Raw genomic sequence first — 27,436 nt, 5'->3', positions numbered from 1 at the left:
ATTCGTGTTTCTTTCACTTAAGGAATTCCCTTATAAATTGTGACGATGCTCTCCTCGGCTTAACTGGAGAAAATGATTTATGAGTTAGTCCAGCTTAGATAAACAATCTCTTTCACATGTTCAAGCTGTACGAAATGCCGTTGCCAGACTGCTAACATGTTCTAATAAGCAAGCTCACATTACTCCCAGTAGCATTTAGGATCCGTAAATTTAAAATTCTTGTACTCGGATAAAGAGCATTAACTGGACAGGCTCCAGACTGTTGATCCCAGCGCTGAACGCAGGCTCAGAATTTTTTTTGCTGTTCCTCGCATAAAATCAGAAATTGAGGGGGCGGTGCCTTTCAGTCTGTGACATCAAGACTTGAAAACAGTCTCCTACTACAAATAACTAATTTAAAAAGCAGTTTCAAACTTGTTTTTCTTTTATTCTGCACTTTAATTTATTCTTGTTTTGCGGTCAGTGGCACTTTACTGTACTCTACTGTATTTTATTGTGGTTTTTATGTATTTTAGTCTACTTTAATTTACCTTGTGACTGCCTCTCCGTGAAAGGCACTTTACAAAAAAAATTACTTACTTAGTTTAAGAGAGAGGGTACATGTACAGGTCACATTCACATCTACATCCAATTAAGCTAACATGCATGACTTTGGACTCTGGGAGGATGCCAGAGTAACTGGAGAGAAGACCGGCACAGAGAGGTCATGCAAACTCAACGTAGACATGATCCCCTCGCTAACCTTCCTGTTGTGAGGCGGTGGTGCTAACTGTTCCGCAACCTTGATGCCCGTTATGTACTTTTATAACTTTATTAAAATGCTTATAGAAATCTGTGGATCCCTCCGTGGGTGTGCCTCCCCAGAAAGTCACTGACCCACCACCAAACCAGTCTTGCTAAATGATGGCAGCATAACGCTCTCCACGGCTTCTCCAGACCTTTTCACCTCTGTCGGAGGTGCTGATAGTAAGCCTGCTCTTATCTGTGAAAAGGACAACAGTGGTGGACCTACCAATTCTGGGATTCTGTGGCAAATGTCAGTAAGGCTCCATGCTGCTAGGCAGTGAGCACATGACCCACTAAAGGACATGAAGCCCTCAGTCCACCTTCATGAAGTTTGTTTCAGATTTGTTGATCAGAAACACTCACAACAATTGCCTGCAGCAGGTCATTTTGTAGAACTGCGGCAATGCTTTTCCTCTTCCTCCTTTCACGGAGGAGCTGCTCGTGAGTTACAGACTTTCTACGGCCCTGTCTAGCTCCCCTAGAGTAATTGCCTCCTCCATGATCGTGAGACTCTGTTAGAGACACAGCAAACTTTCTAGTAATGACACATTACTAAATTTCCCGGAGGAACCCACTCGAGGGATTAATAATTTTATCGAACCATTACTGTGCCATCCTCATGTTACCAGCGGTGACAAATGCAAATCCAAAATTAGCTTAAAAAAAATCAACCTGTGGTAATTTCATTAACACCAAAGCTGCTGAAATTGATTAATAACCCCCTCTGCTACTTAACTCAACAGATCAATATCCCAGACGTTTAACTGACTGAATGCTATACTCTGATTAAAAAGGGATCCTTTAATTTTTTTGAGCAGTGTGGATTTCAGTAAGGACAGATCATTTGGACAGAGTGATTTATTGAAGGGCAGAGTTTGAGTAGTGAACTGTTTGGCAGTTAAACTCTGATCATCCTACACGATTGGGATAGGAACCCCTAGAGTCCAGAAGCTGGTGGTGGCAGACTTGATGCAGTTGGAGATGAGGTGGAGGCTTACAAGGCTCAAGACAGGAAATAAACGGTTGGACCAGAGTGATGACGACAGAATTTAGTTTGACTGCGTGGGAAGGCTGGAGTGATGCAAAGAATAGACTGGCAGACCAAATTCCCAGCAATCAAGGCTGACGAGTCAATACAGATGTTTTGTTTTTGTTTTTTTCTTTTTGTTACGGAACTTATGCATAAGCTTATATGTTTTGCCGTTACATTTGCAAATAATTAGAATTTCAGCTTAAATTCAAACATTCAGGTGAGTTTTGACCTTTAGTTGTCTGAAAAGCCAGAAGCAGCGTAGCGTTTTGTGGCAGCTTAATTAACATTTACCAACTGCAGCTATAAAATGAGATATGAATTGTTGATAACAATCTGTAATCTGGTAGATTTAAATGACATTTATTGCCTAGTGGATTTTATACCTTGTTTTTCGCAAGCTCTGTTTACTCTAGAGATCCAAATATAGAGCCATTAGGCTAATAAGCTTAAAATACTGACATGTTAAGCAGAAAAGTTCAAATAGTTTTTACTGAAGTTGACACGATGTAATCGCCAGGACAGTCTTCGAGTTGATGCTTTTTCCAATTAAATGACTGCTTTTTTTTCTGTTTTCAACTCGCTGAACTTCGACTGACTCAACATTGCGTTTGTTCGATTAGTGCTGTTATTACTGTGTTCTCCATCATTTAGATGGCAGCAGATTGTATTTCGGTGAAGTCGTTATGTTTGACCACCAACAAACTAACCATAAATTTTCCATTCGGTAGTTCCATCTCTGCCAGTTTACCTCTTTGTAACCTCCATGATGTCAGCACACGGGCTTGTGCTTGTTAGATCTGCCGACCCACTTAGTTCAAGAGATGAAAGCAACTTTCTTCTTCCCTCTTAAAAAAAAAGGCCTACATCAGAGCCAAGAGGTAAACAGCCATAATCATAAAACCTCACATACACTGAAAATTAGACATCCAACAACTCGCCTGCCTCCACCTTCAACACATCTTGTCATTACCTTAGGGCCCCACAGGCTAAACAGCTATGTTGTTTGTTTTTGTGAAATAGTGTGCTTTCTAGCACTGCTTGCACAAAGCTGATGTGTTTTGGGATTCAATAAAAGATAAACATCGACAGATAAACGCCTCACTGGGGATTTTTGTTACGGCGTTACTCCCCATCCAGCTCCTCCTGACACATGCTCTATCGGCTCATTTTCTGCAAGCTGATCTTGTCATTGTGGTAAAGTGTCTACAATCTTCAAATCCCGTTTCTGCTTCTGGCCACGATGCCCTAATAGTCAACTCCGAAACACGTTTCTGTTATCTGCATCAAATCTCAGTGGAGGTTTTAACACACGCCCTCTTAAGAGCTTCATCTGATTTCTATCTCTTGCTTGTCTTCTGTTTTTTTGAGGGGGCATATTGCATTAAACATGTTCCTTTCCTTTTTTTTCCCCTTTTTTTTCACTACTCTTAATGTCTAAAGAATTTGCCAAATCCAAAACATATGAGCCTGAGTTTATATGTGTCCCTTCGAGGGTCTGCAGGTCAGGGTAGGAATCTCCGGACATCTCCCCTGACCTGGAAGTCTTTATCTGACAGGGAGCAGCCAGCAGTGGATCTTCAGGGAAGTGATCAGGTCCGCATGTTGTTAACTATTTTGTTTTCTTTTCCTCCAGGAATGCATGAACCCGTGCTGCAATGCCACCACATGCACCCTGAAGGAAGATGCTGTGTGTGCCCACGGACAGTGCTGTGAAGGCTGCAGAGTAAGAGATTTCATGCAGTTCTTGGTCTTTTTCACTTTGTCCTTCAACTGTTTTTAATTTACATGCACTCATACGTTCCTAAATTCTGTAAAAGCTTTTCAGAGCTTCACTTTTTATAAAAACTTTCTAAAACTCTTAATTCTCGGCAGAAGGTTATTACTGGTGTGAGTCTGCTTGTTTGTATAATTTCATATCTCGGGTGATTTTATTCCAAATTTGTATATCTTACATCAATAGGAAGGCTTCAATTAAATTCAAGTTCAAGTTGGATAGCCTAAGATTTGCTTCGTCTTAAATATTCATGGTTTTTGTTTGCCATGGAAATCATTTTATGTTATCTTTGGTCTTCTCTTTTCAAAAAAAGTACTTGTTGAAAATGTATTCGAAGGATTGCATTTAGAGAGCCATTGATGGCCTTGTAGAATTATATATCTTAAGATATAAGTACTGCAAAGTGTTATTCACAAGATACAGCTTCATGTTTTGTTTTTGCTGCATAAGTACAGTACTGTAAAATAATCTAGAGCTACTTTCCAAAGGTATTTCAAAGTTTTTCGTCAAACCTCGGCTGCTTTTTCTCTTATTTTCAGTCCTTTAACCTAATTGCTTTCAGAGGAATGTTTGTGGTGGTTGTTGTTGTTTGTTGTTGTTTAACACTGACCTATGAATTATTACAAGCATAAAAACTTACCAACCCAAAGGGTGAATCAGTGTTGTGTCTGCACATAACAGACAGCTTAACCGAATACCTTTAGTCACTTTGTTACCAGCAGCCTGTCACAAAAAACCCAATGTGCTCCTATTTCTTTACTTAAATCAATCACAAATGCCAAAGATAACTCAGACAGGTATAAAATAGCATTTTTGCACCAACAAGGTGTTTCCCAGAGAGCTATTACCTGAAAGCTTGGCATACCTCCGTATGGTGTGCAGTATGTCCTGAAATAAACAAATGCAGGACGAAAGAAGTGACGACCAAAAAAATCAATCTCCAACAAATGGACAGTATCTGAAAATCATGTCTTTAAGAAATAGGAACAGATTCGTCAATGACCTGACCAAGAACGCAAGAGATGCTTCTGGCCTTTCAGTTGATCCATCTACTGTTCACCAAAAGACTCATTAGAAATGGTCTCAGTGAAAGAGTGGCTGTTAAGAAGCCATTCTTCAGGAACAGAAACATGGAGAAAAGGCTGAGGTCGACCAGATTACAGAAGAACTGGACTGAAAATTAGAGGCAACTAAAGTCATTGAGAGATCCAAATTTGATCCAAATTTTTAGTTTAACTCCTCATCAGTATGGACGGAGTAGGTCAGGAGAGGCTCTGTCAGGGTTTGGACTGCATTTCACATTTTAGTTGTGGTGTTGGAGATCTTGTTAAAATTGATGCAATAATTAGCACAGAAAGGTACCGTCAGACTGTGAACCACCATGCATCACCATCTTGAAAGTGTTTGGTTGGCAATGGCTTCACCTGCCAGCATGATAATGATCTCAAACACACGGCCAATGGAGTAAAAGCATACCTGGGTAAGGAAAATAACACCATCAGTCATAGATTGGTCTCTCCAGAGCCTAGACCTCAACGTTATTGGAGGAGTGTGGGATCATCCTGACCCAGAACATAGCATCCAAAGAAAAGCTTTGAATGTCCTACAAGAAACCTGGAGAACTATTCCTGAAGACTACTTGAAGATATTACAAGAAAGCTTTCCTAAGTTTTCATATATGTTTTCCCATGTTTAAATTGTTTTACCAATTTCCCATTTTCCTGGTAAAATATAGAGAAATAAGGGGCTAATCGAGACTCTTGCACAGTATTATATTAGAAGCTATTTTTGGGCATGTATATGACCTTGTAGTTTTTCATTTCATTTTCAGATTTAAGCCCTTCCAGACACTTTTAAACTGTTAAACAATCCTACTGGTTTTATTTCAGCATCCAAAAGCTTTGATGTTTTCAACCAGTAATAACAGTGATCATCCCAATATTTCCAACACTTGATAAAACTTTTGATTACAGCACAAAACAGAAACTCGCAACACAATAGATGAGAGCAAAAACAAATTAAACTGGAGTCGACCTCAAATCTTCTTTAAATTCCTTTTAGAGATTATCTTGCGTTTGACAGATCCACAAGAGAAAAGCCAAGGTTTATGGTCACGTCTTTCATTAATTAAGCCTTAACCTGCAAATATCACCTTTAAAACCCTTTATTGATGCAGACTGGCATAGCTTCATAGATTGAAATGCCCTCCTGTCCACCACTTCCATAGCTATGCGGAACATTTACAAAGCCCAAAAGCAAAAAAGAGCTAAATAAAGCTGCTGTTCAATGAGGCAGTGTTTATCTACTGTAAAAGGGGGTCTAATGTACAGAACTCTATATATTCACAGCTCAAACCTGCTGGCACCCTTTGCCGGGAAACCAGTAACTCATGTGACCTGCCAGAGTTCTGTACTGGTGCCAGCCCTCACTGCCCAGCCAACGTTTATCTACATGATGGACATGCCTGCCACAACGTTGACGGCTACTGCTACAATGGCATCTGCCAGACTCACGAGCAGCAATGCATCACTCTGTGGGGAGCAGGTAAATCAGTGGATGCTTGCCACCTGCAAATTTATGCATAATCTTTGCTTTTCTAAGGTAAAACATTGTTTCATTTTCATGATTACATTGTGGGGGGTGGTTTCTTGTTTGTCTCTGTACAAAGGAGCAAAGCCCGCCCCTGGGATCTGCTTTGAGAGAGTCAACTCTGCAGGCGATCCTTACGGGAACTGCGGGAAGGACTCCAAAGGCTCCTTTGCCAAATGTGATGCAAGGTAATGCTGCGGCTGCACTGATGTGGTAAAGGTAAAGAGAAATTACTGTGGAAAACAAAGCTAATTAGCTCACGTAGTGTCATTGGCAATCATCATTATGCTGTGACGTGATCTTCAATCTAAAGTTTGCATGGCTGAATAATGTAATTTCAGAAAGATAGCAGCTAATTAAGAAAGTATTCATGAATCAATTTATTCTATTTTTGTCAGCTAATTGTTCTTAAGATCTTCTCCCTTCTGGTAAATTCTGTAATCAAGCTTTTTGTTAATTGATGTAATTGCTTTGATGACCGGAGGACTGAATCACTGCAGGCCCCTTCAGCACTCTTTCATCCTCCTCTGCAGTTACTGATCTTCCACTGTGATTGACAGAGCAGCATTATGGCTTTTTTTTTTAAGTTGTACTATGTGTGTGTGTTTCTGTATGTGTATGTGCTCCATGCAGTGATGCAAAGTGTGGTAAAATCCAGTGCCAGGGTGGAGCCAACCGCCCAGTGATCGGAACAAATGCCGTTTCCATTGAAACTAACATCCCTCTGCAAGAAGGAGGACGTATTCTGTGTCGAGGAACACATGTTTACCTGGGCGATGACATGCCTGACCCTGGACTGGTGCTGGCTGGCACAAAGTGTGGAGACAACATGGTGAGTGATCAGTAATGTAAAGGCCTTCAATTCAACCGTTAAAACTTTATTTATATTCAAGATTTAATGTAATGAATCGAGTACTGCTCACCATTATACCCCAGTATCTACAGCAGAATTTTATAATATTGTTCTTTTCTTTTTTTTCATTAACTACAGTATCGGTTAGCTTGTTGTTTGTTGTCCTATAAAAACAGGATGCAGTTTAATTCATATTCTCTAGAGATGCTAAAAGGCTCGCAAGTGCATGAACCTGAAGTTGCATTCCCTTGAGGAGTACCCGACCGTACAGCAAGGTTTTCACTTCCTATAGAAAATGGCCAATAAAGCTAACTGTGTGAATCCACTGAGCATTTTTGCACATCTTGCTTAGGGCTGAATAAGACTTTTTTTTGAGCTCTTGGTTTTATTAGGTGTGTCTCTCAACTTTTCTCTGTCTTTTTGTTCCTCTCCAAACTTCTCTCACCACATCACTGACATCAGTCCCTACTCCTGCCAAGTAGGAGGCTAATAGCTTTCGAGTGGATAACTTACCGACCTAACTGCCTCTTCAATCTACAACATTTGCTGATTTGATGATAATCGGTTGAGGGAGCACACACTGATCAGCCAGGACATTAAACCCACCTGCCTATTATTGAGTAGATCTGTTTCCATATTGCCAAAACAGCTTTGACCCATTGGGGCAGGGTCACAAATGCTGGGCTTGGCCCATGGTTTCTGGCACCAAGATGCTGGCAGCAAATGCTTTGAGTGACATGCTGGGACCACATGGACTCTTCATTGGACCCCAGAACGATGCCTTTTTCATGCCTTTTGATCCTCGAGTCATATCAGGTTTTGGGAGGGGTTTAAGGCCAGTATGCATGATCTGAAATTATTTTTATGGACATAGTAGGTGTTGGAGTTATCACTTGACTTGATTGGTGAAGCTCCTGCAAGTCAGAATAGGTCATTGAGCATTAAATCCTTGCAGATATTCTTGATGCCTGCTCGGGAGTTCTCAGGCATTTTTAGATGATTGCATTTACCAAATCCCCCCAGAGCTGTAGATTTGGACTTGTGAAAGTCATTTGTGATTGAAACTTGGCTAAACGTGTGAGGGCTGTGTCACAAAAGAAATTAACCAGGTTTCACACGGTTGTTCTTAACACAGGAGACATTTACTGTATTGCATAAGGTTACGTATAAAAAGTGTTTCAAATTGCTGTGTTTCTCTTACAAGCAGTGGAACTAAATAATAGGGTCTACAAGTGTGCTTTTTCGGTTGCCTCCGGGGATGTACCTTGGTGCCTTTGTACCTTCCCCATTGAGCTGTGTGTGCAAAATGGACGTCAGCCAGGTTAGTTTGTCTCCTGGCTACAGTCTCCCAAGTCATGACTTAGCGCCCTGGAAACTTTGATGGCCTGGAGGTGGCTGTTTGTCATGTGCCTTTGTTCTCTAAAAAAAGGATTTGTATTTCCATGGCAATCAGGGTATTAAGTTAGCAGCTCACAGCCTGCATAGCAATACACAGCAAAATCACCAGTGTTAAATTAACACTGGAGATTTTGCTGTGTAGCAGTGAATAAGATGAGAGCTGCTTGCCTAATGCGGGCCTTATTTTCTACATAAAAGCAACCGTCTTTTTTACATTCTGATGTTTTTGTTTGATCTAAAGAATAGAAAGCTTATTGTGATTTTTGCCTCTTCAGCCCCGCACCGCATTGCAGCTACCTGAGCAGCATTCGGCACTTCCACCTGAGTGGGAAATTGCTTATTTCGCTGTAAATCTCCCACAGACGTCTCTTCAGATGTTAGCCTAATCATGACATTTATATGCAGCATTTGTAGTTTTAATTGATCATGTTAATTTCAACTTCAAGACCGTTTGATAAAAATTCACAGGGCAGCTGCACTCTTCTGTTTGAGTTAGCAGCAGGCATCAATGATGCTCCTTTATGATGTCCATAAATAAGATATTTTCCAGCTGTTCTGCAGAAGTATAAACCCTTCTTCTTATTCTTAGTATTTCTGTTCATCTTCATGGACTCTTGAATTCAGCACCTCCTGAAATATTTAATGGTGCTTTTCTCTTTATAGGTGTGCCTGAATCGGCAATGCCAGAATGTCAGCGTCTTTGGTGTGCATGAGTGCTCGGGAAAGTGCAGTGGACGTGGGGTGAGTGCAAGTACCTATTAGCTCAAATTTTTGTGTTAAATTATACACTGTAGCCTTTGAAACAGTGTCAAAAGCCTGTGAGAACTCTGTATTTATCTATTCAGTTGCATTTGGAACAGCTACATATACCCCGTAATTGCAAACAACAGCAGAGCAACAATGTATTTACAATACAGCCTTTGACTTATGGCAGCTTCTCCTATTACGTACAATCAATCTTCATTGTTCCACCGAGGTTAAATCAATCACTTTTACAGCATCATTTAGGGGCTACTTAAATTGTTGTCCATCATCTTTTTTACTACACAAAGGGAGAAGAGCCAGTGCAGCACGTCAGGGTGTCCACCTGCACACAATAGTCCTTTTTTTGCAGCATAAAAGCAGCTCGCACTGCTCTAAAATGATCACCCTTTTCTCTTATTAATAATTCAGCAAAGGGTGCTTTTATGATTTATTTAGTTTGTTGTTTAGTTCTGTGAATCAAACATTCACCGCAGGCGAGATGAATTTACAGACACCAACTCAATTACGGCATCGTAAAGCGCCGAGATTTTGTGCAACAAGAAATCAAAGCTATGATTCTGAGATATTTTTTTTTATCCTCTTATAATTTGCTAAATGTCTGTGAAACAAATTAGCTTGTAAATGGAAAATAACAGCAACAAACAAAATATTGTAGCCGCGTGTTGATTGGCTCAAAAATAATCACATTAAAAATGACTTTGTGGGGGAATTTGAGAAAATTATTTTCCCACTGTGCGAAGTAGAGCTGCATCTCCCCTCCTGCAGAAATATCTGCCAAGAATAATTTGCCTACCATTTTGTCAAACACCTCGCACAGTACGAGACCTGACTGGGAAAGCAGTAATGCTCTGAATTTACCTTAGGAGCTTGCCTGCAAGTCCTCTTGCTTTATCTCACAATGCATGCGCTGTATTGACGCTGGAATCTATTTTTTGTTACTTATTTAGCAGGTAAAAAAGCACTTCGGGGGTTTTTTCTGCACCTTTTAAACACAGATCAATGCCACGTTTTCTATAAATAATCGGATCAAAATGTGTGTCTGTGTGCACCAGAGTAGCTGATTGTGGTTTCATCTAATTACCATTTCAAGCACATAGATGTTCTTAGACTTTTAAAAGTAATTAATGGCTTTTACATGTGCGCATATAGGAGATGTAATCCATTTCTCTATAGCTGCCCCACAGAGTTTTAAAGAATTTGATGCCTACTTAGATTTCGCACATCTTTCACACATCTGCTTCAGTTTTTATTCATGACGCATTATGGTAACATTTCCCTTCGCACAAATATAAATCTCGCTCAATCCATAACTCCCTCTCAACCCCCCAAGTGCCTCTTAACCCTATCAGTTGATGCAAAGGAGTGTCCATGGCCTGGAGGCAGGGAAGTCTCTGGACTGTACGTCTGTGCTATGTTAATCCCCTACAGCTGCTCAGCTCTCTATTTGTCTCCTCTTCTATCCACCTGACAGCTGGACTGCGTTATTTCACCAGGGAATCCTCCTGGATCAAACTTCTGCACTGGAAACTCGAGGCTTTAGGGGACAGTCTCTCCCTTCCACATGCTTTATCTATTATAAGTGTACACACACAAGCACAGTCAGTGCTCTGTTGGATTGCTTTATTTAATGGTTTATGACCAATTTAGTTTGCACCTTGTTATTTTGCTGTTAGATCTAAGGCCGTTTGATACTATTTGATGCCGGAGACAAAAGAAATAGTCAATATTGCATCTAATACACACTAAAAGTACCTTGTTTACAGGTTTGCAACAACAAGAAGAACTGCCACTGTGAAGCACACTGGGCACCGCCGTTTTGCGAGACAGCCGGCTTTGGTGGGAGCATTGACAGCGGGCCAATGAGAGCTGCAGGTAGTGTGGACAGTTTAAGTTCTATCGTCACTCATCTAGGCAGACAAACAACAACACTAACTCAGAAATAAGCAGGAACACAAAGCTCCTTATACGTCTCTTTCTTGCAGAGTCATTTCTGGATTAATGTGTGGTTTGGACTAAAGTGTAACTTTCCTAGTGCAACACAACTCCCTTTCCACCCTGTAATACATTATACTGTAAACAGTTTTTATTAAAAAAAGAAAAAGAAGGAATAGAGTGAGAAGCAGAAATGAGCAGAGAAATGTGAACTGTGTGAACTGCTGGCCATGGCCGAGCTGTAACGGTCTTTACGTTATGTCCTGTCATTGTTCCGTGCTGTAGATGTGCGTGTGTGTGTATTAATGTGCGTGTTGTCATATATGGCATCAGCTGACAGCGTGCTGATTACTGTGGCAATCCTGGTCACCCTGGTGAGTCTAATGGTAGCCACCGTAATCATCTTTCTGAAGAGGAAGACTCTGCTGCGCTTCCTCTTCACCAATAAGAAGAGCACCTTGGAGAAACTCAGGTAACATTTCCCTCTGAAAACCCGTAAGAAGAAGAAAATTTCATAAAAATGTGCATTTTTGTTTTCTTGCAAGTTTATTTATGGGAAACTTGTACACAAAATATACATAGTTGACAATTTTCGTAACTGCTTATATAATTCAGGGTCATGTGGGCAAGGAGTCTGTTCCATCTCAGGATTAAACCGATCTATTCACACTCACAGTCACACCTACAGCCAATAAGCAATCCCCAATTAACCTAATGTGCATATATTTGAACTTAGCCACCGATCTTTTCTGGACAGTTTACCCACCGTGCCACATATTTGTCACCAAACCTCAAACAAACACAGTCAGTGAAAGCTGGTGAACGTTATAAATCATTTCACTGCTGACAAGGCTGATATTTCCCTCAGGAGTTTTTAAAGCACCAGCAGAGCTAAAAGCAAATGAGTAACAGATTTACAAACTTGAAACTGTGATTTTCTAAGTTGATCTGCTTCATCAGGGGTGTGATCGCACTGTTAGATACAAATACAGCAGTGGTAGCAGGAGTGTGGAAGTATAAATAGGCAGACAACTATCATTTTTCGCTCTTTTTTGTTGATATGGGTAATATTTCTGCACTGAGAAACAAGAAAAGGCTTCATTTCTAATGTGCTCTACCTTCCCTATATCATACCATAGCAGGAGGCATGTAGTGAAATATAAATATAAATGTCTAAATTAAAAAAACTGCTTACACTGTGCTCATAGATCCGTGGAAGCTACCAGGCCAACCAGCCCCATCAGAAGCGAGTCCATGTACAGACCCACACCGCAGCGCAAGCCTCCCCCCAAACCCTCCGGGGCTAACATTTTTAAGGTCAGTGTCTCCATAATGTGTCTGTCAGACAGCTTTCTTTATGCGTGTCGGCCTACACCGTGTCTTCATACAACCGTGAAATTCCTCTATATGAGCGTGTGCGCGCTCATTTCTGTCACAGGCCGTTTGGTTTCTTTTGTAATGATGACATTTTCTTAGAGCACTTCACTAACATGCAGTCAGGCCTCGGCGTAGAGCCGTAACGCTTCCATGCTCGTTGACAAAACAAGATGATGGCATGCCGGCTAATCGATTCGGCCTCACTCTATCTCTCACTCGAAGCAGTATTAATTACAGTGTCGTTGTTGAAAGGATGCGGAGAAACTTTAATTGAAAGATTACACTATCTATGAGAGATTGTAATGTTGTTATTTGAGCCTCTTTAATAGTTGTTTGTTTGTTTCGCTGTGAGAATGAAGCAGAGGTGATTGATTCAGGCTGAGGAAGAAAATAGGCTTTGATTTGTTTGTTGGAAACGATAAGCACAGAAGGAGATTGCCTATCACTTGTGTTTGTGTGCCAGAATAAAGGCACTTGCATTTATTTATCGTGGGTGTGTGGATCTGGTTTGTGTTTGCACTCACCAGTATCTGCAAAAAATGTGCAAAAATTGTTATATTAAATATAATAACTGAGTGAGGTCGATCTGTCTGTCTGTCTGTTCTCGTTATTCTGATTACTTCAGCCAGTTGTCAGAAGTCCAGATGTCAGTCAGCTGTCTTTGAACACATCTGCATTTTCTCTTTATGTGAATGTGTGCTGTCCAGCAGCCAAATCCTTTATGGCCATTTTTGGTGTTATTGGGGGTTTTTTATTTTCGTTTTTTCTGGAGCGGAGGGTGAACAGCTGGTCAGGACATGTTGTCAGACTTTTACAATTTCACAACATCACATCTAATGATTTTGTTTTCCAGTTTTATTGGCTGATTCTGACATCAGCTTTCTGACGCTAATGAGACTTTATGACTAAAGTTGGGTTTTACTTTTATGTTACCTCAGTTTCACCCTAATATCACAGGCTTCAGCTTTTAGAACCATTAGACAAAATTAGGCTGCACCTAATGACTTCATTGTGCAGATTGTGTGTTTGATTATTTTCATGTCTGAAAGGGTCTGAAAGGTTCAGAATATAGTGAAAATAACCGTCAAACCATCAGCTATTGGCCAGCAACAGATCAGTGCTTCAAACAGTCCTTTTGGAGCAGACTTTAAACAAATGGGTACGCAGCAGTGGCACACTGAACAACCTGTGTGGTATTTTAAGCTGAAACTTGAAAGACACCTTCTAGGGACATGTGAGACCTGAATTAACTGGCTAATAAGGGGTGTAATATGGGACCTTTAATTTAGGATCTGTGAAACCATCAATATCAATAACTGTTTTTTAAAGAGAGGCATGAGCCGAAAGGCCATAGGACACCATCTAATATAGTCTAGAGGGTAGTAAGATTTAATCCCAAGTGTGTGAGACATTTTGTAGTCTTTGTGTCACCTCAGAAATATATTTTGATGATGTTCTGTGTGCAGTGAGACTCGCTAATGAGTCCACGTGGATCCAGAATTAACATACAAACCTGACCCAGATACAGCATGTGGCAACCATTCCTAAATACTTTCAGTTGCTGCTTGAGCTTTTCAACATGTAATGTTTATCAAAAGGAGGCAGTTAAGCTGGTGCGAGGATCTGGATTCAGCCGAAGTGGCTCCTAGGTGAGGTCATTTCAGCGTGTCGTAGAAGTGGGAGGAAATGAGGTTACGTTTCTCGGCTGACCCGAGAACGTCGATGGATGGGTGGAAATGTCCTCACAGTTCAGAAGCTGCAGCTGAAATATTTGTGACATTTTGCTTGATAAGAGAAAATGAATCATCAAAATGCCTGTCTGCGGTTCACACATTCTAATTATTTTAGCACCAACAAGACTAAATTGCAGGGGTTTAGAAAATAATCTTGGTAAGAGAGAGTGGAAGGTAAAAGCCTGTCAGATGAGAATTTTCACATTTGCATATGTTATATTTAAAAAAGCAGGTAAAGTTTAATTTAGTTACAGTTTCATTCTTTATCTGTCAAAGACTAAATATAAAAACTGTGATCTCATGAGAGAAAAGATGCCTTGTTCCAGATTTGGCCGCAGTCCCTGAACATAATGTATAAAATCAGTTTGATTTCTAAGTTTTAGTTTCAGGATCATTTTATTATGTATGCTACCTCACTACAATTTATGTATTACTGGAAATAACATGTGCGATCTCTTTTCAGCCATCTCTTCTGAGTGCAGAGCCTCTTCTCCCACCGCACAACTTCCACTCTCACAGCCTGCGCAGACTGCCCCTCTACCAGCCCCTCCACATCAGTCAGCCCATGCCGGTGTCTCTCAGTGTGGGGCAGCCCACCCTGCCTCTTCTGCCGGCACACTACAAAGTCCTGCCGACGGACGCGTCCGGCTCCCCGCCACCTAGGGTGCAACCTTTTCTCAGCCTGCCACGCCATCAGTCGTCGTACAGAGTGGACCAGGTTAGTGTGAAAAAAAAAAAAAAAAACGTTGATAAATGCTTTTATTTATTTAAACACTGACAGACCCTTTTTTCACAGCACAGCGTGACTCACACAGAAGTGTGTTTAATATCATCACTAACACTTCTGTTTACCTGCCACTTCATGGCATAATTGCTGTCGTGAAACAGGTTTAATGGACTTCCTTTGATCTCACAAGCTTTATCTTTGCCTTCGTCTTAAATTGTTACTGTAAAGTTTAAAATTGCAATTTATTTTTGTTGACCACAGCTTTAATGGACTGTACATTCTCAACAGCCCATTAAATTCAAGTTGTGTATATGTTCCTCTACATTACTCCAGACTATATTCTCAACCACGCCACACATTTCTACACTTATTTTCCACAATATCTAGGCCGCCATCAATTTTATTACATTTCAGTAAAGTGCCAAAGTAACCTGCCAAGACCTGAAGCCTCCCTGAAATAGGTCACGGTGAACATTCAGGTATTTTTTTTTGTTAAAGTTACATCCTCAGTCAATTGCAATGAATCCCTGGCATTTAAGGACACTGTGACAGCTTAGATTTGAGTCAGTTTGCAAAAAAAAGCAATCTTCCTCAGCAGATGAAGTTTGCTTAGCACTTATGGAATAGCAGATGCTCAAATTTCACGTTTTCTAAGCACTTTAAGCCCACCTCATCTGTAAAAGCTAAATTCTTTACCTTGGAAAAAAAGTCGCTGACTCGATCAGAAGTCCTTACGGTCCTTAATTTGAATATCCACAGTTCGATGATTACAGGGCAGACTCCATCTGCAGAGGAAGATTCATGTGGTGCGGCTGAAAGGTCCAGATATTGTGCTGAGATAAATGTGTGTGTGCTTGGAGATCAGAATCAGAAGCAGTGGTGTTATGAAATTGTTATGCATGATTTTGTTATGCATGATGATTTACTTTTTTTCTCTTTTGATTTCTTTGATACGTTTTATAGAAATGTAACTTCAACAATAAACAAAGCAGAATAGAGCTCGCTGTGGCAGATGAAAAGTGCATTTTAAGTCTCAGAACCTACTAAAAGTAACAGAAACCAATGGATTGTAGGGTAAGAATTAATATGAAAAGCTATGTACCCTTAAAAAATGCTCCACAGTAATGTAAAATATATGCAAATTGTAGCTAATGGCCTAAAACTTGAACAGCCACCTGTGTCGTCATTTTTAAAGGCTGTAAAAGCTAAATGTTGGATAACAGAACCTGCTGGATTTCTGCACTGCAGTGGGTTCGCCTGCCCACATATCGACAACAAATTCAATCTGTCTCCCTCACGGTGACCCAGCTCCTGAGTAAGGTGCTGCTTTCTGCTGAGCCGGCAGAATCAGAGTCGGTGGAGATAGTAAATCCATCTGTCCGCTCTGGTGGTGGATCCAAATCCCGATTTGTTCCCGGAGTAGCACAGCGAGGAGAGCTGTGCTGGATGACGGCGCTTTGTGAGCCACAGCGGGGTGCAAGGGAAATTGGCAGATGTGTCTGTCTGTTTAAAATAGAAAAATAAGGAGGAAGACATTCGTTTTGCATCTGTTTCTCTGTTTGCGTTAGAACATAGTCCCAGATGTTAAAGCAGAGCACGGAGAAAGGTCCGGTTTGTATACCTCCGAGGATAACATGGTGGAAATTAAATGAGCACATGTGCTCAAGTTTTTTTGAGATTAGTAGACACAAATAGATTGTCTCAAGAATGGGATCAGGTTTTTAAAATGCAGCGATTTGCCAAACACTTTCAAATGCCTCCTTCTGCAGTTTTTATAATAGAGGCATATCCCCTGTAGGCTTCCTAAATCACTTTATTTCAAGTATTGTATTTGCTGTCCCAAAAACATACAATTATCCCACATAAGAGCAAAAAAACGAGAGAAAAGTTTTGTAGCAGAACTTTCATAAATTTCTGCCATAAATCACCTGATGATCATATACAATCAAAGGAGCTGCTACCTTTATTAGATCAACTTTATGTGGGGTAGTAGTTAAAACCATCAATATCTGTTACTGCCACTTATACATTGATGACTCTGTACTAACGGTTATATTTCAGTCATAATAATGCCTGACCATGCAAGAGATGCTTCTGCTTTTTTACATACATAAATTACTTTATACAATGTAAGTGTATTTTAAATATATATTAAAGCATTGGCTACTTTTGCATTAGTGAGCAGCAGAAACACCTGGCATCGCATCCACTTCTGGATGGTTTTGTGGTGTCCATGTTAAGCTTTGCAGCATATTACCCTTGATTGCAATGACTGCGTGCCAACTAAAGATGTACTTTAGCTGAAAGGCCACTGTTTGCTCTATAAATTGGCTGCTCACTGCCTGCCAAAACAGTGAAATCCCGCTACCTGCTAATATCTGTTAGCTCGTTTCATTGCAATGAAACAGATGGGCGAAGTAGAGATGGCACATGTGGGTCAGAAACAGAAGACAGAGTTCTGCTGACATTTAATAGCAGGCCAACAAGGACGAACAGGACATCAGTCCTTAAAAAGAAAGCGTTTAACAAGTTTATTGTAAGACTTGACACAAACCCCAACCTCCGCTCTCTGTGCCAGTATGTCTTATTTTAAACAGCGCCTTGTCTTGCAGTGTTTCTCTTTGTGCCGAGCGCAGTCCATTAATATCAAGGTGTTTCCAGGGCAGTAAATTTTATCCCACGTTTGTTGCGATGAAAACAAAACTACATGGGACCCGTTTGTTTTTTTTTTTATCTAGTCTTGCTGAAGGAAAAATACAAATCAGATACCCGTAGAGTCCAATAAATATGAAACAGATCAGTTTTGTTGCACTGCACAAGCATACTGCAGCGTCACACTGGCGAGGAGTGAAAATCGTGCCTTTCCAAAATGTCATCTTTTAAGGAACCTAGAAAAATAGTTTTGTTTTTGGCAAGACGACCGCGCATTTTTCAGTTCCTCCAGTGGGTTTTGAAAGGTGCTTGTAGGCTCAGGGCTCATAGATCTTTCTCAAGCCACAGAGGACGGCGCAATCCTTCATTGTGAATTAAGACATGTGAACACCACCAAGTTTCCAGTTACAGTTTGAGGTTTTCTGCCAAGAGTGGTATTACAATGCACATGGGTCTTGGATTAATCTTGCATTACAGTGGATGCATCTGTCTATTTACATCTTAGTTTTTTCTGCTTTTCCCTGGAAAACAGCCTGATTTTCTTCCCTTAAAGAGTTGGTCTTCACTTAAACTTAATTCATGTAGAAGCTTGGCAGTAGTGGAACGACGCTCACAGGAAAGGACACAGTGGGTGATACACAATATTCACACAGATATCTCAAATTGGATCACATAAAAATCCCACTGTATACACGTTATTACCACAAACACTACATAATTAAGGAAATTCGATTAAATTCAATGTTTTTTATACAGCCCCAAATCACAACAAAAGTCGCCTAAAGGCACTTTATATTGTAAGGTAGACCCTACAATAATACATACAGAGAAAAACCCAACAATCATATGACCCCCTATGAGCAAGCACTACTGCTTGCTCAAAGTGCTTTGGCCACAAAGGAGCTCTATGCAGTCCTGTGAAAATTTAAGAATACTATTACCGCTTCCACGAGAATTAAGCCGGTAAGTAGAAGCCAGGTGGTGCTATTCAAATGCACTTCATTATGCACAGAAGTGGTAATCCCAGCAAATTCACTCCAAGTTCAGACCGTCCAAAGCTCAGAAAAACACAAGAGCTGCATCTCAGACTCTACAGACCTCAGTTAGGATGTTAAAGTTCATGAGAGTATAATTAGTAAAAGACTGAACAAGTACAGTTTGTTTGGAAGGGCTGCCAAGACAAAGCCTTGCATCTGAACAAACAACAAGACTGCAGCAACAATGTCCTTTGGATAGACCACCAGACCAAACAGGCGATGTTTGGCCATGATAACTCGCCCCACGTTAGGCAAAAACCAAACACAGCATTAATTTGGGCTTGTTTTTCAGCCATGTGACCTTCCAGTCACTGAGTCAACCATGAATTCTTCTGTATACCAAAGTACCGCGGACTCAAATACGAGGCTATCTGTCTGTCGGCTTAAGCTTGGCCAGGTCATAAAACAGGAAAATAATTCCAAGTACGGCAGCAGAATGCCGAAAAGGAAAAAGTTAAAGTGGTGCAGTGATCAGCACTTTAACTGTGATCTAACTGTGATTTAACAGTGATCACACAGATACATTCACTTCATTCTTGCTAAAGGTGGTTCTATAAGCTTTTGAGCCAAAGGGTGTGCTTTTCACAGGGCTGCATGATGTCCTATGAAGACTTCCTTTTTCACATGACTGTCTTTAACAACATGCAGTAAATGAAAAGAGCTCTTCTTGTTCTAACTGCTTCTTGCAGACATGACTCTTGTTGTGGCCGAGCAGATGTCAGCAAAGCTGTTGTAAAGCTTTTATTTTGGACTGCTGGTTGGAAAAGACTGGCAAGAAAAATTGTTAGGAGGATTTTATTTATTTTCTGACATTTTATGGACCAGCTTCATTTCTGGTTTTATCCAGAAATTAAACCGCAGATTATTCTGCCAAAAAATGAAAACATTTGGTATTTGCTGCTGTAATATTAGTTTCTCCTTGCTTATTTCAACCTGCAGCAACACACTAACATACACTCCATGGACAAAGTGCAGGGTGAGTAAGAATAGACACACGATTTTTGGAGCTTGCCTGCATAGATTTACATCCATTCAATCATCAACACTAGACAAGGTAAGGTCTGACTCATATCTCCATTTAAGGTGGATGGGGTTGAGGTCAGGGACTGATACACAAGCTAGTCAGTTCTCACACACAAAACTATTCAACTCATTTTTATGAATCGTGTGTTCCCCTCAATCATGCCATAAATTTTGTGGGGTTTTTCTATTATATAAACATTCACTGGATATTTTATTAGGTTGATCTTGCTAGTACCAGGTTAAACCCCCTTTGGCCTTCACAACTACCCTTGTGGTAGCAAGTTTACTGGAGCAGCTTTTCTATTCAAGGCCATTTGTCAGGTTCATGAAACCAGTTTAAACTGGTTTGAGCTTTGTGACTTGCTGGAAGCAGCCATCAAATGATGCTACTCTGTTGTCATAGAGGGATGAACATGGTCAGCAACAATACTCAGGTAGGCTGCGCTGTTAAAGCAAAGCTCAGCCACAGCACACCACCACCAGCGGCAGCCTGAATTTTTGATACAGGGTAAGATGCAGCATCACTTCATCTTGTTTATACTAATTTCTGAATCCCATGCAAATGTCACAGCATAAACTGAGACACATCAAACCAGACAGACCTGATTTTTCCAGTCTTCTAATCCAGTCTAGTTTTGGTGAGGCAGTGCAAATTGCACCCTGAGTTTCCTGTCCTCGGCTAACAGGAGTGGTACCCAGTCTGGTCTTCTGCTGCTCTAGCCCATCTGCTCAAGGTTCTAGATGTTGTTTGTTCAGATATGCTCTTCTGCACACCTTGGTTGTAACTTGTGAGATATTGTTGCCTTCCTGTCAGCTTGAAGAAGACTGGTCATTTTCCTCTGACCTTTGAAATCAACAATCACCCAGCTGCTTTTTTTTTCTTTTTTTTTTGGGGGTGGGGGTTGGGGGGGTTGGACTAATCTCTGTAAACCCTAGAGATGTTTGCGTGGGAAAATGCCAGCAGATGAGCAGTTTCTGAAATATTCAGACCACCCTGTCTGAAACCAAAAATCAAAGTTACTCAAATCACCTTTCTTCCTCATTCTGATGCTCAGTTTAAACTTTAACTGTGTCTGGTGAGTTTAAAGTATCACTGCATTTGAATTTCTTTATTGCAATTTATGTAAAAAAAAAAAAAAAAAACCGAAGAAAAAAAGCATACATGCAGTTAGTGTTGCCATGAAAGATTGTCACATTTGAGGCGTCTGGGTTGCGCAGCAGTGAACACACAGGTTTATAACTCTTGCATGTAGATGTGACAAACTCGGTCACATCTTGGCTGCATTCATGAATGTTTTAAACCATCCAGCTTTCTGAGTCTTATCCATGCATGATGTGGGGATTTTTTTCTTCTTCCACATGCAGATTACTTAAAGTTTGCTCATGTAAACCTGCGTGCGTGTGCCATGGCGTGGGCAGTTGTGGGAAGGTTTTGTGCATGTCCGTTTGTGTGTGTGTGTGATAGCAGCCAGGCAGCTGGTAGCAGATGTTTATCAACTGCGCACTCCCTCTGTGTAGATTAGTACCACATGATGACACCTCATCCAGATAACCTTCTACCCTCTCACAGCACTGCCACAGAGGTGGTGGAGGCGAGCAGGGGGAGGTTTGGGATTCATCTCATGTTAGCTGTGGGAATTCAGAGGAGATAATGATAACACAGTGCCCTCTAGTGAAACGCATTTGCGTCTGTGTTCAGATAGCTGCTGCACAACTAATCCATACTGAAAAAAAAGCTTAGAAGGTCACTTGCTCTGTGCACTGACTCAAGATAAGACTGACGTGCTTTGTGGTGTTTTTTAAATTAGTACATGAACTAAATTGGTACTTTTTGTGTTCTTTTTATAGGACTTTGAGAAACCCAGTCCACCCCAGAAGCCCCTACCTGCAGACCCACTTGGGAGGAGCTCTCGACTGGGTAACAGTGTCGCAACAGCAGGGGGGCACATCCCCGGGAAAGCGGCCCTTCCCATACCTATCCCCACTGTGCCAAGGCCTCCACCCTCCATCCCTTTACCAAGCAGGTCTGTGGAGCATGACAAAAAAATACACTACTTAAAAGGCCTTTTCAGACGTCTTCATCTCTCTGTTAAATTGATGGCTTTTTTTGTCACTTAGTTTTTGGTAGTTTATTTAAAGAGACTTAATTCTTGTGTGACATTTTGCACCTAAGAAGAAGCCGTAGCAGTTCGGGAAAAGAGTAATGTCATCTTTTCTGTCACAGGCTGCATCACTAATGGAGTTCAAGTTATTTTGTGATTAAAGGCTAATTAATGATTGTTGTGAGCGCGAGGGACGCTCATTTACTTGTGAATCTTTTGACAAATTTGTTCACCAACCTCATCATTTTCAACTCTCACAACACTCATTAAATTCAGCTTTGCTGACGCGCTCTGTGTGAAGTATGCTGTTGGATATTCATAACTTCCTCCTTATAGTTGGGAGTGCTAGCCTGGCTATTACGGTGGTTATACAAGGATTATTACCTCTTCTGTCCCAAAGCATGAGGGCAAATAAAAAATTGTTTTTCGCTGCATAAACTTTTCGCATTTGTGATGCTTCCTGTTTTATTAAACCACTTTTATTATCGCTGTACACAAAAGCAGTGAAGTGGAGGATTTGATATACTGAAGCAAACAAAGCATGCTTTTAACGCAACAGCATTAAATTTCAGTTGTACGTCACCATCATGCAGAATGCACAACTAGTTTGGATTTATTAATTCCTCTGGATTACTTATAGTTAGTTTACTAGTAAAAGTCATATTTCTTGCAGTTTTGCCTCTGAAAACCACCACACTGGAATTTGAATCAAATATACACTGTTTTATTGAAGTTCAGCCTTTAAGCTTTAATTTAAGGGGATTACTGACATTTTTAGACACAGTCCCACATTTTGAGAGACTCAAAATTAATTGGACAAACTGACATAATCTTAAATATAAGGAAAGTTTTTAATAATCTGATGAAAAGCCTTTGCAGTCAATGATTGTCTTAAGTCTAATATCGCTAGACCTATACTGCAGCTGGCTTCAGTTGCTTCTTGTTTGTGGCTTTCTCTTCCTCCAGTTTAATAACTGAAAAGCATACTCTATTTTGTTGGGATCAGGTGACTGAGCTGGCTGTTGAATAGAAGAAGAAGAATGTCCCATTTCCTTTCCCCTGAAAAACTCTTGGGAGTCTTTTGGAGTATGCTTTGGGCCATTATCCATTTGCACTGTGAAGCACTGTCCAATCTGGCTGAATCTGAGCAGAGAGTATAGCCTTGAACACTTCAGAATTCATCCTGCTACTTCTATCGGCAGTCGCATCATCAATAAACGCGAGTCACAAATCCAGCTTGGCTGAATTAGTTTCTTTTCATTTCGATCAAAGGCTCTAATCTGTCCTTCTTGATGTAAACTCTATATTTCTATTCATGAAGGCATCTCTCGATTGTACAGCGATGCTGAGTTTGTGTTGGTTTAGTGTTACTGAGCTCTGAGTACCCCAGATTGTTTATTTGGTGACTTGTAAAGCTTTTGTTCTCTCACTGATAGATTTGTTTTGTTTTTTAACCTAGTGATGGCCTCCTTCACTTACACTGACGTTTCTTTGAGCCTCATATTTAAAATTACAGTGGAAAAGTATAAAATATAAATTGAAAACTTTGAATTGACTTCAGATATTATGCCTGCTTCACTTGTCACAACACAGCCAGGGAACAAGACATGGCCAGACAACTGCCTGTCAAGTCAACTGTCTAGTGCGTATCGAGTGCGTAGTTGATTTAAAATAATCTTTGGTGCTGTACAGAGGCAAAACTACAAAAACTGTAAAAACTGTGTCTTTATTCAAAACTTATAGACCTGAATATACTTCTTGTCTCCAATCTAGTAATAAAAATAATGCCATTATCTCTTTCTGAGTGATGTCATTATCGACAATGAGATTATTCTTCTTTTGCCAAGTTACATTTTCACAGTCAGTCCAGTTTCCAGCATCGACCACTTTAGTTACTGGAAACGATACCCTACAAAACAAAAGCGCTATCCTTTTCCAGTGTGGGCTGAGCAATCCAAGCTCCCTTTCTCAAGCAGATTTCACAACTGGTGGTGAGCTGAAGTGCACAGTGAAAGAGACGCTTAAAGAGAACCTAATGGTGTCATTCATCTCTCCATGTATCTATTATTGATAAGCTAAAGCAAAGATGTTTTCCATTTGACTTCTCTCTGAATTTAGAGATCCATTCAAACTGGACAGATTATCATCATGTTTTAGATAATATACATTTTCAGAAATGAGACCAACCTGTCTGAAAGGAGATATTTATATAGTTACTTATTATTACCATTGTAATGTTGTAATCTATTTGTGTTGTGTTCACTCTTCAGACCTGCACCGGCACTGCCATACAGACCACCAAAGATTCAAAAGGACTGTTGAGCTCTCAACTTCATGGACATGTAGATCTCCGACTAATAGATGGAGACTTTCTTAATTTGCACTAACTTCTGAGACTCTGTTAGACCTTTGGGACAATTGGAAGTGTCACAGAGTTCCCAGCAAAAACGGGGGCTAACATCAAACCTTGATGCTACGCCTCTAAAAGGTGCTTTGTCATCCTTGCTCAGGTACCAGTGAACTATTTATCTATTTAACTATTTAACTAGGATACTACCGGTTTGTGCAAAGAGGACTCTGATGAGGGATGATTCTCTTCGTGGGAAACTCGAGGAAAAGACGAACGCGAGGCGTCATTACGGACACTTCGTTTTTGCATTCTGTGATTGTTTTTATACATTTTCTTCTAAGCAAAATGCTGAAATATAAAGTCTTTTTTATAACTCGTCACGTTGCTTGAATGATCAAAGTGCAAAACATTTTGTTTTTTGACTTGGATGATGATAAATGGAGATAGAGGACGAGTCGGTAAGTAGTGGCGCAATGTTATTTCTCCAGTTTTTCATTTTTTATCACGTACTGAACACCAAATAAGTCCTCTATGTCCTTGTTGCCTCAGTGCTAAAAAAAAAATCTCCTATTTTTGTGAAAATACAGCTATTTTCTTCATGAATCATCTAAACGCTGGATAAAAAGAATTTGATTCCCTTTTAAGACGTAGACTACATTTTTATTGTGGCATTAATCCGCTCACTTTACAGTCTGTGCACCAGGCTCTTTTATTCCTTATAAGTTCATTTTTGCAGGAAAGTACAAAGAGGAAAGTAATTTTCACACACCTCAGCCTGCCTCTGACATACTGCTCGGGGCATGCGTTGGACTCTAGACATGTTTTCTCCTGATACTGGCAAGTGCTGTGGAGTGTCAACAGACTTGACAGACTGACTGTGTTCCAGAGAATTACACCACCGCCGAATGATTCAACATCAATACTGGCGTTTGTATGTTTAACGTTTGCGCTCGCCTCGTCCTTGAGAGGGCGAGCCAAGCCGGATGACGCCACAAGCTTTCCAGCGAGATGTTTTACCGTATCCGTCCTGTTCTTTTTGTTGCTTTCACGACATTCCTTTTGGAGTTTCTATGACTTCACTGTTGTCGAACGCCGAGCTCACTCACGCATTCACAGCGGCGCTCATTGCACCCCAGAGCATGAGTCAGGCTCTTTTTCTTTTTTTTTTCTCAGTGTTAGTTGTTGACTTGAGGGACTCAATTGTTAACTTCACAGCGCAACGTGTCAGTGTTTGCATAAGGCATTTTGTACTTGCAAAAGTACAAAGTACTTGCAAAAGACTGAAGCCAGTCACGCCCTGCATACCTGCATTGTGTTTTTGTAGTATCTAAATGATGCTTTATTTCCCTTGTTTTGGATGTGTTCAGATGTGTTCAACAGAGTCACCGCTCTGCTGGAAAATATGTCTTATTGCTGTGTCAATTAGCTGTTCAATGTTTATGCCATCTGTAAAAACCTAAATGTACTGTGTTTATTAAATTTTAAGTGTAACATGTTTAAAAACCATTGTAAAGTGTAAATGTCAGTTTTTCTTTTTTGTTGTTGTTGTTGTTTTCTTCTTCTTTTTTTAAAGCACAGAAATGTAAAGAACTGCTTTGAGACGTTGCCACTATTACATTAGGAGGTGAAAACATGGTGTTGGACGATTTCCAACGTTTTAAAAGAATGACAAAGGTGTCAGGATTACATTTAAGCTGTGAGAAGACATCAGAGCCAATTAAATGTCCCCTGTTTACAAGACGGTGTTTTAATTTCATTCATACTTTGATTTATGACTATAAGAATGCAACACACCACATTAAAATCCACAAAGAAGCCACCATGACCAATAAGGACGATGCAATAAACCGACTGACCAACTAGCAACTGAACTGCCTTAACTTTTCATGGCGTAGATTCAGCAAGGTGCTGGAAACATTTCTCAGGTATTCTGATCCATATTGACATGATAGCATCGAACAGTTGCTGCAGATTTGTCTGCTGAAAATCCACAAAATTAATCTCCTGTTCCACCACTTAAAAGTGCTCTATTGGATTGAGACCGTGGTACCTGCGGAGAACTTTTGAGTACACTGAACTCACTGTCAGGTTCAATAAACCACTTTGAGATGATGTGAGCTTAACACGGCATGGCGCATTAACCTGCTGGGAGCAGCCATCAGAAGACGGGTACACAGAGATCATAAAGGGATGGACATGGTCAACAGCAATACTCAAGCAGGCTGTGGCATTTAGGACCCAAAGTGTGCCAAGACATTAAACCTCCACCAGCAGCAGTCTGAAGGGGTCATATGAGGCAGGATTGATCCATGTTTTCATGCTGTTTATGCCAAATTATGTTCCTACCATCCAAATGTCACAGTAGAAATTACAAGACTCATTAGAACAGGAAACATTTTGCCATTTTTCTACTATTGTACAATTTTGGTGAGTCTGTGTAAACTGTAGCCTCAGTTTCCTGTTCTGAGCTGACAGGCGTGGTAACCGGTGCGGTGTTCTACTGCTATAGCCTATCTGCTTTAAAAGGAGATGTTCTTCTGCAAATCTTGGTTGTAACCAAGTTAGTTTTAAAGCTAAAACTAGATGTGAAAAAACCATTTTAGTTACATAAAATAAAAATAAAAACTAAACTTGAACAGCCAAGTTTGTGAATGCAATGACTTGAGAACAAAGCGACGTAGGAGTTTAAAGCTGATACCATGGATGGTTTCTGCTAAAAACCTCTGGGAAGTTTGAATTTCGTTTACTTTAAAATGTCAGAGATCACATTTTCTGAAAACTGATGTAGGATTTTGAAATCGATACCATAGTTGTATCTATTTTTTAGTATATTAAAAAAATTGTAATTTTTATTTTTACAGTTTTATTGCAGCTTGCCCGATGAGCCTTTAATGGATGTGTTTATTGAGATTCTGAACGTGTACAAGACTGTGAGTGAACTGCTTTCAGAAAGGTCTGTTTTTATTTATTATGCCCTGCTTACAATACTAATTAAAAACTACTAAAACTAAACATTTTCAACATTGAAAGCTAAAATTAAACTTTTTTTATTATTCATTATGATTTTTAAAAAGATTGAAAAAACTCTGGAGGTAACAAGCGGTTATTTGAGTTGCTCTTGTTGTCATTTGGACCTCAACGCAAACAAAATATATTTTCTCTTTTCCGCACCATTGTGTGGGAAACTCCTAGTAAATCATCGATTTCTGGAATACTCAGGCCGGCACTAAAAAGCATCACCTTTCTGATGCTCAGTGTAAATTTCGGGAGGTCATTTTTACCATATCTGCATACCTAAATGCACT

General features: G+C 40.3%; 1 protein-coding gene across 2 annotated transcripts in view; it reads left to right on the top strand.

Moving 5' to 3' along the window:
- adam12b (ADAM metallopeptidase domain 12b) overlaps window positions 1-25,856 on the top strand; it is a 102,624-nt gene extending 76,768 nt beyond the window's left edge. The window contains exons 13-23 of one of the 2 annotated variants that reach the window (XM_086259257.1): window positions 3,453-3,542; window positions 5,942-6,137; window positions 6,262-6,370; window positions 6,816-7,014; window positions 9,097-9,174; window positions 10,962-11,070; window positions 11,464-11,602; window positions 12,339-12,447; window positions 14,704-14,958; window positions 21,528-21,703; window positions 24,052-25,856. In XM_086259257.1, the coding sequence (XP_086115383.1) occupies window positions 3,453-3,542; window positions 5,942-6,137; window positions 6,262-6,370; window positions 6,816-7,014; window positions 9,097-9,174; window positions 10,962-11,070; window positions 11,464-11,602; window positions 12,339-12,447; window positions 14,704-14,958; window positions 21,528-21,703; window positions 24,052-24,103 (1,512 nt within the window). In that variant the 3' untranslated portion in view covers window positions 24,104-25,856. Of the gene's footprint in view, window positions 1-3,452; window positions 3,543-5,941; window positions 6,138-6,261; window positions 6,371-6,815; window positions 7,015-9,096; window positions 9,175-10,961; window positions 11,071-11,415; window positions 11,603-12,338; window positions 12,448-14,703; window positions 14,959-21,527; window positions 21,704-24,051 lie in introns of both variants that reach the window. The other variant, XM_086259256.1, reaches the window with a different exon arrangement.
- Window positions 25,857-27,436: the final 1,580 nt, after the last annotated feature.

Source organism: Aulonocara sp. 'chitande type north' Nkhata Bay, linkage group LG13 (assembly GCF_057382095.1).
Source record: "Aulonocara sp. 'chitande type north' Nkhata Bay isolate Kocher_YH1m ecotype deep benthic linkage group LG13, A_spYH_male_GT1.1, whole genome shotgun sequence".
Classification (NCBI taxonomy): Eukaryota; Metazoa; Chordata; class Actinopteri; order Cichliformes; family Cichlidae; genus Aulonocara; species Aulonocara sp. 'chitande type north' Nkhata Bay.
The sequence above is the reverse complement of the archived record's forward strand: the minus strand, read 5'-3'. Positions and strand labels throughout refer to the sequence as shown.